This window comes from Monopterus albus, unplaced genomic scaffold (genome assembly GCF_001952655.1).
Source record: "Monopterus albus unplaced genomic scaffold, M_albus_1.0 scaffold2.1, whole genome shotgun sequence".
NCBI classification, from domain to species: domain Eukaryota; kingdom Metazoa; phylum Chordata; class Actinopteri; order Synbranchiformes; family Synbranchidae; genus Monopterus; species Monopterus albus.
The window spans coordinates 4,821,690-4,834,237 of record NW_018127882.1 but is presented as its reverse complement, the minus strand read 5'-3'; the positions used below and the strand labels follow the sequence as shown (position 1 = coordinate 4,834,237).

The 12,548-nt window shown below is 40.7% G+C and overlaps 2 protein-coding genes across 4 annotated transcripts in view; one reads left to right on the top strand and one right to left on the bottom strand.

The window, feature by feature from the left end:
- The first annotated feature begins 84 nt into the window (after positions 1-84).
- Positions 85-8,238, top strand: nox1 (NADPH oxidase 1). Its single transcript, XM_020590616.1, is given in 14 exon segments — positions 85-408; positions 604-699; positions 2,049-2,159; positions 2,415-2,499; positions 2,728-2,873; positions 3,698-3,891; positions 3,969-4,095; positions 4,216-4,308; positions 4,408-4,444; positions 4,447-4,606; positions 5,773-5,935; positions 6,141-6,287; positions 6,394-6,518; positions 6,816-8,238. Coding segments are annotated over 14 exon segments (1,656 nt in total). The 5' UTR covers positions 85-363; the 3' UTR covers positions 6,943-8,238.
- Positions 8,237-12,548, bottom strand: part of cstf2 (cleavage stimulation factor, 3' pre-RNA, subunit 2) — a 13,796-nt gene continuing 9,484 nt past the window's right edge. For 2 of the 3 annotated variants that reach the window (XM_020590630.1, XM_020590648.1), the window contains 6 exons: positions 10,729-10,828; positions 10,337-10,536; positions 9,818-9,939; positions 9,362-9,445; positions 8,622-8,782; positions 8,240-8,512 (listed from right to left, as the gene is read on the bottom strand). In XM_020590630.1, the coding sequence (XP_020446286.1) occupies positions 8,657-8,782; positions 9,362-9,445; positions 9,818-9,939; positions 10,337-10,536; positions 10,729-10,828 (632 nt within the window). In that variant the 3' untranslated portion in view covers positions 8,240-8,512; positions 8,622-8,656. Of the gene's footprint in view, positions 8,513-8,621; positions 8,783-9,361; positions 9,446-9,817; positions 9,940-10,336; positions 10,537-10,728; positions 10,829-12,548 lie in introns of all 3 variants that reach the window. The other variant, XM_020590638.1, reaches the window with a different exon arrangement.

The window sequence follows — 12,548 nt, the reverse complement described above, 5'->3', positions numbered from 1 at the left end:
CTCCACCTTTTTAAATAAGACATGACTACACACTGCACATTACCTCACATGCAATAAAACATTAATAAAATAATAAAAGGTGTTGCATCACCGTACAGGAAACTAAATGTTCCTGTATGGTGCAAGACAACAATTCATTCCTGTCAGTCACACCTTTTTTTACAACCTGAGATTCAGGTTCTTTCAGATCCAGGGACTCTAAACTTCCCTGACGGCGCAATTTGTCCTTGTTTTGCTGTCCTTGTGTCTCATCACCTGTACCTGTGGAGGAGGTGGAGTCCGAAGGGGGGGGTATAAAATAGAAAGTACGGGTAGGTTGAAGATGCAGGCAAACTGTTGCGAGAGAGAAGGCTAGTGCTCAATATGGGTAACTGGATCGTCAACAATGGACTTTCAGCTTTCATACTGGTGAGTTATTAACATTCACACGTTTAATTTCGCAAGTGGTAAAGAGAAGTAACGGTAACAAGGACAGTTTACCTACAGCTTTGCGCTAAATGCCGAGCGCCCAAACTTTTAAGCTTCAATACGAAGACTTATGATTTAACATTAAAATGTATTGTTCATAGGAAAGTGTGCGTTATTGACCGTGGCTGTTTGCAGGTGGCCTGGATGGGCATCAACATCTTTATTTTTGTCTGGTTTTACCTCTCGTACGATTTGGGGGATCAGTTTTTCTACACGCGTCATCTCTTATCGGTGAGTACGCAAACAATTAACACTTCAGCAAATGTATTTTAGATATTTGTTCGTTATTTTCATGGAGCAGAGGAGAAATGCTCAAGAGTTTTCCAACAATAAAAGTACTAATGCAAGTGTCAGCAAAATGCAGAAATGATTAGAGCTAGTTTTATCAATTTGAGGAAATGTGCGTTTCTTTTCTCCAATACATTGTTTTATTGTGAAAACTCCGACCTTGTGGTACCTCTGAGCAGGATTTAGAAAAGCTCACTCATGCTTTTGTTTCTATTAGGGTAGACTAATACACTACTGACTGGCCTCCCCAGTGAGACCATCAGTTAACTAACCCATTCAAAATGCTGGTGCTAGAACACATTAGTCCTTGGATCTTTGCACTGGCCTCCAGTTAGATGCAGAATTCAATTTAAGGTCCTACTTATTGTCTACAAGTTTCTTAATGGTCTGGGTCCAAAATAGATCTATGTTTGCTGAGTACAAGCCTGGTAAGCGTCTCAGATCTGCAGGGACTGGGCAGGTAACGGTGCCCAGAGTTTGAACTAAACCAGGAGAAAGTGCTTTTAGCCATGATGCTGCCCACAGCTGGAACCAGCTCTCAGTAGAACTTAGGTCTGCTCCAACTGGAGCCACTTTTAAAAGCAAGCTAAAGACTGTTCATTTTTCTCAATTCCACCCTATACTTTATCTGCTTCTATTTTTACTTTTATTTTTTATCCATTACCCAGTAACCAACTGACCTTCATTGTGCTGTGTAGCTGACTGTATAGACACCGATGTTTCAAATTTTCTGGAAGTACCCCCGCCTCTGTTAAATTACTCGGAGGTTAGTCTTGGGAGGCCTGAAGTAAAGTATACTGAGAACAGTGAGAATCCACAGTGTGCCACAGCTATCCTAAATGTACTAGGTATCTACTCAAGCATGTTGCTACTTCTTTATCTATATATGCATTTTGATGTGCTTTGTGTTAAATACTTTGAATTGCTGTTGCGTATGAAAATGTTCTGTATAAATAAACCTTCCTCGCCTTGGACAGTTCTATAAAAGACACCGTATGAAAGTCTCTCTTTGGTGGAACTGTCAACAGCTCAGACATTTGAAATGTTACAAGGCACCACACAGGTGTTTTGTAAGCAGCGAAGTCAAAACATTTAGAGACTTTAAATGTAGTGTGTGGAAAAATATAATTTCCCTCTGAAATGTAGAGGTTTAAAGTAGCATAAAATGGAAATACTCAAAGTAGAAGTACCCCAAAACTGTACTTGAACACATGTACTTAGTTACTTTCCTCCACTGATTTCATTTTATTTTTTTTTAAGTCAGATTCTTATGCATGTGTATGTTGTTTCAGTCTGGCTTACCCTGGGCCAGAGCGCCTGCAGCTGTACTCAACTTCAACTGCATGCTAATCCTCCTCCCAGTATGCAGAAATCTGCTGTCTCTGATCCGAGGCTCCTTCATGGTAAGCTGTTGCAGGGTGATGTGCACTAAATACACTGCCAGTATATTCACATTGTCTTGCAAACCAGTTCCACTGTTGTGTGTCTCACTATTTCTGCACATTAAAACTGTAAAACAAAGAGGAGTATTATCTTTGTGTTTTAACATCATATCTGACTAATCAGCGCCGTAGTACTACCTTGTCTTTGACACAGATCAGATAGTTTGCTGTTTTGGAAAGCTACATTCCTCTTAATTTCTTTATTTGTGTTTTCAGTGTTGCAGTAAAACATTGAGGAAACAACTGGACAAAAATCTGACTTTTCACAAGCTGGTGGGGTACATGATAGCACTAATGACAGGTGAGGGATCCGTGCAGTCTCACTTGAATGCATTTCAGCAAAAGGTTTGGGTTTACCTGTCCTAGGCAGATATTTTAGGCAACTCTGACAAAGGTGATAATTGGTAAGCCTAATAAATTTTACTGAACATTGTTTTTAACTCGTTATCAACATTTAAGCTTGTATTATATTTCAGTTAAGAGCTTGTTTTACAAGTACTTACCCATACTCCTATCTGTGCTCTGACAGCTGTTCATACCATTGCCCATTTGCTGAACGTGGAGTGGCTCAACAACAGCAGACAAGGAGCTTATGATGAGCTCAGCACTATTTTGTCCCAACTGGAGGACACAAACAGCACTTCCTACTTGAATCCAGTCCGCATAACAAACGTTGTAAGTCATCAGCTTATTATTGTGAAACCACCATAAAGAAATAAGGAAAATTCATAAATGTGGAGATTCAAAATTAGAATCCCATTGCATGTCCAGTTTCAGTGATTGTCCTGCTTTTAAGCCCCTTTTTTTTGGCTTGTTTTTTGCTGTTTGTGTAGTTTTGTTTTCAGGTCAGTTGAAAGATTATACGGTCATCTACACATAGAATATCAATTCTGAATCTAAGAACAAGCTGTAAACACAAACTAGCCATCATAGAGTAAAAGTGACATTTCTCCATTTAAAAAAATAGTGGAATTAAAGTAGAAAAGCATCCTAAAGCAGAAATACTTTTTTATTTACTGAAGCTACACACAGTGGTAGTTTGAGCCAACATGCTGGTATTTACCATATAGCATTGTAGTCTCATTTGTTAGCATGCTAGTATTTGCTAATAATGGTACAGCTGAGATTGATGTGACCGTTAGGTTTTCCAGGTATTACAAAGTTACTGCTGAATTTTTTTACCTGATTGTGGCGATAAAGGAGGGCAAAGGGAACACGTGTGTACTAAGTTGTTCAGTCATCATAAAGCAAAACATGTCAACCTAAAGGTGAAGCCTAAGGAAAAATCAGGGACCATGAATGTCTGTACATGAATTTGTGCCAATTCAACCAATTGTAGTTGAGATATTTTAGTCTGGACCAACACCACGAGACATTCCCAGATTCATGTTGAAATGCCAAAATACCTGGCAGGCAAAAGAGACAAATGCAGCAGAGATTCCATATCCTAAAAGCTCATGTGCCCTCACTGACCCTCTCTTCTTCTTCTTGTGCCTCAGGATCCACAGCAGATTCCAACCCGCTTTGCCTTTAGCTCCATCGCTGGCCTCACAGGCGTCATCATCACTCTGGCCCTCATCCTCATCATCACCTCCTCCATGGAGGTCATCAGACGCAACTATTTCGAAGTCTTCTGGTACACGCATCATCTCTTCATCATTTTCTTCGCTGGTCTCGTCTTTCATGGAGCTGGGTAAGGGAAAAGGTCTGTTTTCACTGCTTCTACTGGAATGTGGTTGCAAGCTGGTTTCACTGGTGTCTTATCTACAGACGCATCGTGAGGAGTCAACAGCGAACAAATCCTCTGCACAATGTGAGCTACTGTAAAGATCGCAGCGATGACTGGGGAACCCTTCCTGAGTGTCCCATCCCTCAGTTTGCAGGGGGATTCCCACAGGTACATCTTTTTTTTTTTTTTCCTCAAATGACCCAATCACTACAAATACCAGTTTAAAAACAGATTCGCCAGTGAGTTATTAATTATCACAGTTGTCTGTATTTTCTCTGCTTTTTCCAGACCTGGATGTGGGTGATCGGTCCAATGTTTCTGTATCTGTGTGAGCGTTGTCTGCGTTTCATTCGTTACATGCAGAAAGTGACCTACAGGAAGGTACGTTTGACTCGCCATTTATGTGTTGGCCTCTGAGTTGCTTTGCAACTGACGATACTGTCACTTACAGTCTGTTTGTTTGTTTGTTTTTGCTCTAAGATCGTGATGCGACCTTCCAAAGTGCTGGAGCTGCAGCTGGTAACTGCCCGGCAATCTCTCAGCTGGAGTGGCACCCGTTCACCATGACCTCTGCCCCCGAGGAGGATTTCTTCAGCGTCCACATCCGCTCGGCTGGGGACTGGACCAACAAGCTCATCGACATAATGCAGCAGCTACCTGAGGGAGCACAAGGACCCAAGTGAGTACTTCTTCCAAACATTTGATGTAGTATAAAGTATTATGTACAACTTCTCATTATTGGTTGTTTCATTCACTGGTATTATTTGTAGGATTGCCAACCTTGTATCCTGACCCACAATTAGAAAAATAATGCAAGGCTAGATAAGATTAATGTAAACACTTCTTGGAGAAGGTTTCCCACGGGTTTGTCTTTTTCAAATTTGAAGGACTTAATTACTATTGCTAGATGGCAGTTGTTACCTTACTAGTTTTTAGGTATGAAAATGGGTGTGGCAGTTGCGCACGATAAAGCCAACATTTGACAACTAGTTGATTTAAGAAAAAATGTCATCACAAGATCCATTTGGTTGTGCCTGGGCTTTGGATCATATCATACAATCTTCATCATATGGCAGTGTTTAAATATTGTGTTGTGGTATATGTGGCATTGGTCCATTGCTAAATAAATGCCCCTTTTCTTAGCTTCTGTGTTCCAAAATCAGTGTTGAACTTGTTTGAACTTCAGGCCAGACAAAGAGGAAAACGTGAGGCCAAATCATCCGTGCCTTTAACAAGGCCAAATATAAACAGGAATAGTGATTACAGGTTGAAATGAACCATCTGAGAAATGACTGGCGTGCATTATATTTATGAGCTTGTATAGTTATGCTAGCCTGCACACCAGCTTACATGAAGTTTGTAATCTGTCATATGCATATGGATATAAACACTCACCAGCCACTTTATTAGGCACCCCTGTACAATTGTATGCACGTCAATGCAACACTTCTGCTTTAACATCTGTGTTTATGAAGCTCAAAATGTTTGTTTTTTTGGTGAAATTGTCATAAATGTATAAATTGAATTATATGAATATGATGTAGCCCAGTACACCACCTTTAACTATTACCTCAGTAATAAACATATAATTCAATTTATACATTTGACAGTTTCACCAAAAACAAACATTTTGATCTTCATAAACACAGATGTTAAGGCAGAGTGTTGCATTGAATTACATACTTGATTGATCTGGAGGGAAATTCATACAAAAAGTGGCTGGTGAGTGCATGTTTTCACACATTCATTCACTATTTGCAGCCTGTGAGTTACTTTTGACTTTATCATGCTTAGATTGTCATCTGTAGTTAATTAGCCATGATAACGCAGTGTTTGTTTCCCCAGAATGGGCGTGGACGGACCCTTTGGCACAGCCAGCGAGGACGTATTCGATTACGAGGTCAGCATGCTGGTTGGCGCTGGCATCGGGGTCACTCCCTTTGCCTCCATCCTCAAGTCCATCTGGTACAAGTTCAAGGACTCCGACCCAAAGCTGCGCACTAGAAAGGTAACAACCCAAACACCCACATCATGTGCCAGTCAGTCTCCTTTTCACAGTTAAACCTATATATCCTTTGACATCACATTGACAGACTGCTGCATGTGACTGGTGTGAGACAGGACCCATTACTGTCTCTTAAATGAAATGTAATGGGTGATCAGCTGTAAATAGATCACTGTTTAACACTCCTGCATTTGCTTCCTGGTTACAGATTTACTTTTACTGGCTCTGCCGTGAAACACATGCCTTTGAGTGGTTCGCTGACCTCCTGCAGGTGCTGGAGAAAGAGATGGAGGAGAGAGGCATGGGGGATTTCCTCACCTACAAACTCTATCTGACAGGATGGGATCAAAGCCATGTGAGTGTGCGACTCAGGCCTCACTCACCAAAGTCCAGATTAACAGTGTAAAGTAATTTCAATGTAAACTCGGCTGTAATATGTAAACCCCCCGATTTCACCACAGACTACTCATGTGATGGTTCACTTCGATAAGGAAACGGATGTGATCACTGGGCTCAAACAGAAAACGCACTACGGCAGACCCATCTGGGACAAGGAGTTTGAACAAGTCCGCAAAGAGAACCCCACGTAAGATAAAATCCCCCTTTTAGAAATCCTTTAAACATCTTTAATTCCCTCATATCATACTAAAGTATGTCAAATTGTCAAATATTGTACATTAAATATACAAATGTCCTTATCAGGTTACAACTATATAGTGTGCTAGAAACTATGTATTAAATGTAAAACTAAATACGGGACTTTAAGTGTTACAGAAAATGTAAGTACTCAATATACAAGTACCGCAGAACTTGAGTAAATGTAGTTTGTTACTCTCCACCACTGGCTGTTTAATCGAACTCTTCGATCTCGTTTTCTCTTCAGTTCTGCAGTGGGAACGTTCTTGTGCGGCCCTGAAGCTCTAGCAAAAGTCTTGGAAAAGAAATGTGCCAAATTCTCAGACGTGGATCCTCGGAGGACCAAATTTTATTTCAACAAGGAGAACTTCTGAGCAGACAAAACGACGGCAGCTTTTCTTTCACTACAGATTAACCGAACACGACGATGACAGTCGTCTGAAGACTTGAGGCACTAAGCTGGGTGTGCTTTAACAAATTGCACTGGTAAAAATGTATGGATGTTGTGGCAGCGCTACTCAGGAAGTGACTTGACCTCGTCTTTCAATCTAATCAAGACTAGATCATGATTCAGGTTTATAAAACCAGTTACACCCGTGTATCAACAACCTTAAGCTGCATGTCTGGTGAGGCCCTGCCAGTTCCTGATGGCTGATGACTTGAAGGAAGAATTTGACTGTAAGGGAAACAGCTGGACCTCAAGGTTATAGTAAACTTGTTACTTCCTTGTATAACCTTTTTTTTTTTTTGCATCAAGACAGTATGTATTTGAATATTGTTTCAGATATTGTTCGTATGGTAATTTACTACTACTATAGCAGCTAATGATCATTTCTCATCATATAATCTGCTTTATTTTCTTGTGTTGGATGTCAGACGGTAGTAAAAATCAAAGCTATTGTCTTTAAATTGAGTGTTATGGAACCAGCGTTGTTCACCTCATGAAAACTGCACTGATCAAAATAGTTTATTTGCTCTTTAAGACCACAAATTGATGCAACGCTCTCAAAAATGATATAGGCCAAGCTGCCGCGGCAACGATGGCGTTTCAACATCAAGTGAATACCTGATGAAGACTTGTTGAAATGTCATTGCTGCCATGGCAGCTTGGCCTAAATAAACACAATTTTTGGAGCATTAAATCAATGTGTGGGTTGTTTTTTTTACTTCACTAGTACTGTGTGCTGACCTATGCACCTAATGTGAAGCTTTTTTTGGGGATCTGCATACATTTTTCCTCAACATATGCATTAGCTAAAGCTTTTGTTTAACAGCAAAGAGTCAGCATATTTCAGCGTTAATACGTCTTCCCTTCAGCACAGATTTTCTTCTGGTCAAAAACTGTAAATAACGTGTTCTTACAATACATGTGAATGTGTTACAGGCTACAATAACTACTGAGAGTTCTAAAAATGTTTAACTTCTTAGTGTACAGTTTGTTTTCTTTGTGCTTCACTTGTTAAGGAAATAAGACTGCTGTGAGCCAGGACACTGGGTTCTTGGAACCAGCAATTATTTCCTTGTCTGAAGGATGAAATGAAAACAAAAAGTAATTCAGTTAATTATTGAAAGGTGTGGAAGGTGTTTCAGTTACTGGAATTGTTAATTGGTATTTTTTAAATGACTTTTCTTGTACACAATCCAGACTCCTGAATAAATGAAGGGAAGTAATCAATGGCTTTTGTTTTTATTGACAAAACAATATCCAAAGTTTCCAGAGCTGGTAACATAAAAACGGTTGTCATTAGGAGAAAACAAGTGAAATCTCATGACATTCCAGCACCGGCCTTTATCTCTGTTCAACACCATCATCCTCTCAATGTTTTTGCTCAAGTTTGAATCCACAAGAAAACAGACTATGATTTACATAACTATACAATATCCTAAACTATGATGAGACGTCTTCAGACTGGTTCAAGCTGAAGGTGACGGCGTCTTTGAGTCCTGAAATAAAATGAATTGTGTAAATGTAAGGGAGGAAAACAAGTTCTTCCATGACAATTCAACAGTGTTTCATCCATTTAAAAATTCCAGTCAGAACAGAAAACTCCACCTCTGCTTTTTGGCGTTTTCCCCTCAGTCAGACCTTCAGGGTGCCCCACTCGCAGTCTTCTGAATCTGCTCTTTGAGGATAAGGATGCTCTGCCTCTGCTCCGGGGGCAACATGGCAATCTGTTCTGGGGTCAGCTGCAGGACTTGCATGATTAGGGCAGCCTAGGACAAAATAGGAAAGTTGTCATTTGTGAGGTAAAACAAATAATCTGTTGGTTTTTGGTGACAAGGAAATCAGAACACCTTAATGATCCACTGTTTTTATCATGTGAGTGGAATTCCTGTATATTGAACATGTTGAATTTTAATATGCTGTAAATTTGTATGGCTGCCATCTTGGCCAGGTCTCCGTTGAGAAAGCAATCTTGATCTCAATGAGACTTCCTGGTAAAATGAAGGTTTAAAAAGGCCTTTGTGTTCAAACTGCACCAGTTACTGTTTGAGTCAAACAAATTCTACTGCATTACACAACTCCTATTTTCCCGCTCAGACTGAGGAACTTGTAATCAGTGAGACTCTAAGAATGTCACAGCATTTTACTCTGAGCCAGTCCAACAAGTTGCTCATACACAACTACTCTGTGCTTAACAGCTGATTACCGTAAAGGTCTGTTTTATTTGCGTTACTGTGTGCATGTCTACACCCAGGCAACAGACATAAGCCTTTTAAAACACTGTCATAGTTCCTGACTCTTGGACCAGTGCGCTATAAACCAGGGATGAGAGATCAAGTGACACCCACCTTCTCCTGGTCCTGTGTGGAGACCTGGCTCTGCCCCGGGCTGAAGCCTCCTCCTGATGGAGGAACACCAGAAATACCAGGACCCTGCAGGACACGCGCTGTGAGTTTACACTGTTCATTACGAGGGTAACAATTAACCAATATGATCAGATAGCACTTATCTTTATGCAAGTTTCATTCCTCAAGTCATGTTCACACAACTTTTACAATGTTTTTATCGTAATGTGAAGCTAATGTTTATTCAACCAGTCTTTATAGTGTAATAACTGATGAATCAAGACGAGATATTCAAGTTCCTTCTGAGATTAAATCTGGATGGACTCTTCTATAAAAACTGCTCACCATAATAAATAAAACTATGTTTATGAGGTAGTCTGTTATTATTCACAGTTAGGCAGTTATAAAGCATAATGGGGAGATCTTTTGATAAAAAAAAAAGAAAGCAGCAGACGTTACCGGTCTTGCAGGTGGAGGAGCGTTTGGACCCATATTGTGAGGAATAGGGCCTTGCATTGCTCCCATGGGAACCCTCTGCGCATTCACAGGTCCACGGGCGTCCATCGCCCTTGGGTCACGACCTGCACAAAGGTACAAAACCACAGTGGCCGCTCACACCTTGCTGAATATTCAAGGAATTACTGGAGTGTACATTAAGAACAAGTGTGTTGAAAAATGCACTGTTTGGAGCACTACATAAAACATTAAAACCCACAAATTTAAAAAGAAATGTGCCTGTAAATGAGAAATGCTTCACTGTTTTCTAGAAACATCTTGACATGCACATTTTAAAAAAAAAAAAAAAAAAAACCCTAGGAAGGTACTGAATGTAAGGAAATGTGTTTTATGGAAACACAAAAACAGTAGTGTCATATTAGACAAGCCCTTGTTTGTCTGCCAGCTGGGCCTGACACTGAACCAAGTTACAGAAATGAGTTCACACTTTGTTCCGGTTGTCACACTCTGGAGCAGCAGTACCTCTGGCTTCCATTGGAGGTGCCCGTGGCTCCATCATCGGGGGCCCTCTGGGGTCTCCCATCATGCTTCGTGGTTCAACCATGGGTGCGGCTCTTATGTCCATTGGGGGCACTCTCATATCTGGAGGGGGTCCACTTGCCATTTGGGCCATGTGTACGGGTGGGGCTTGGTGAGGTGGCGGAGCTGCCATGTAAGGCCGGCTAAGTAAGAGCAATTCAGTTTTTTTTTTAATAAAACCAGTACAGTCACATAAAAGATTCAAGTCTTATATTTTACAATTTTCTTTAGATTCAAACCCTGTTTTTGACACCATTTATGGTCAATTTACAGCCCCTAAAGCTTAAATTGACACTCCTCACAGCCTGTTGCATTAATGTGTGTGAATTTCTTACTTTGGGTCGATGACCTCTCCAGTGACAGACAGCAGAGTTCCTCCTCTGGGGTCATTAGGGCCATCTCCCAGCAGGCCTCTGGGTGGGATTCCACCTGGGCCTGAGAGGATCAAAACCACACATTCAGCCAGTAACGCCACCTCGGTAAAACCGGTTTCTATTCACTGACTAGGAAATGTCTCATGACCAATCCATCAAAATGGTATGAAGTTCCAGGCAATGGAAACCACACAGAACCATAAAGAGGTGTGTGTCTGCCCAAGATAGAGCTCAGTAAACAACCTGTGTTATTGCAAAAGCACATGACACAGTGGCCACAGCCCAATATCTCAACAGATGAGGGGACATCAGCAATGTGGCTGGGAAGGCAAAAATTCAGGAAGAAAGCAGAAACCAAAGGTCACAGGCTCAAAACATGCATTGTAATAACATGTCTGCAAAAAAATAAAAAATAAAATAAAATAAAAAACCCAAAACAAAAAACTCTTCCAATACAGATACAAAAAAAAAAAAAAACTTAAATACATTTCTCTACTTGTTTCTTGTAACTGGTGTAATTAGGCCATGAGAACATCAGGACAGGAGGCATGCAGAGAGATGATGAATGGCAACAGATACATCAGTTTTCAGTGATGTTAATTACATCTAACAATATGAATACTGCAAACAGCTACCTACAATACCATCAGAATACTAGGGAACAATAGTTTAGTTAAGTACTGTACATGACAGTGACTGAAACAAACTATCATGCTACTTGAAAGCAAACATGACACTATAAATTCAGAGTGAACACAAAAGCTGCTTTTCCACCGTAAAGTGCCTTTTATTCCCAGGAATTAAAGTCAAAGAACTGCCCCTGGGGTAAATGTCCATCGAGCGCACTGTGATGTGTTTAGACAGCCGGACCAGAGCCCAGAGAAGATTAAACAAATTAGCCTGCTGATGCTCAGCAGTGGAGTTGTAAGATTACCACATGTGTTAACATATACCAAATCTGGATCCTGCGGTGAAAACACAGGTAGAAGAACTATGCTCCGAAAACGGGCTCCTGCTCAGCACAGAAGGTTCTCCTGGTGAAAACAGGACTAAAGCTAAGGAGCCCCCTCTATTAGCAAGAATGACATTATGTCTCACATGCCACAGCTAACAACTGCCATTAAAACTGAGAAAAGCCAGAATATAAGGACAGAACTCATGTTAAGATCCACTAGTTTAATCTTTATCCTGGCCATGCTGTCATAAATTATCTTCTTTACCAAGTGTGCTGCTGCTTTTGAGAAACTCATTAAAATCAAACACGCCTGGTTTGAACTGAATGTCATGTGAATTTCTACCAAATCAGAAGAGCAGTGGGTGTTTCATGAAATTCTGCAAGGTGCAAGTGTGAATGATTACATTTTCAGAAATACCTCATTTTAAATAGTTGCTAAATAAAAGCCCCATTTCAGTTTCACCAAGTGCAGTTGGACCATGATGTCTGAGAACACAGGTATGAAGAAGTTCCACACCTGCCACTGACTGACTATTTGCCTCAAGACCCACAGCAACAGCACTGTGTTCAAAACGTAAAACACAGAAAGTGAAAACTAATAAGCCTCATGAGTCCACCCCCAAATCCTTGACATCTACATTACAGTCTAGCTCCTGTGGTCCACATCTATTAGGCTGTGCTGGGTTCTAGTCTCATCACAACTATCCCACACCACAAACAGCAGACTCTGCAGAATAACCCCCAGAGCTAAAGGAATTTAGTGAGGGGGATGTTTTTATGCCATTGTCTTCTGTCACGTATCGAGGATTAAACCTTACAAAGGAAA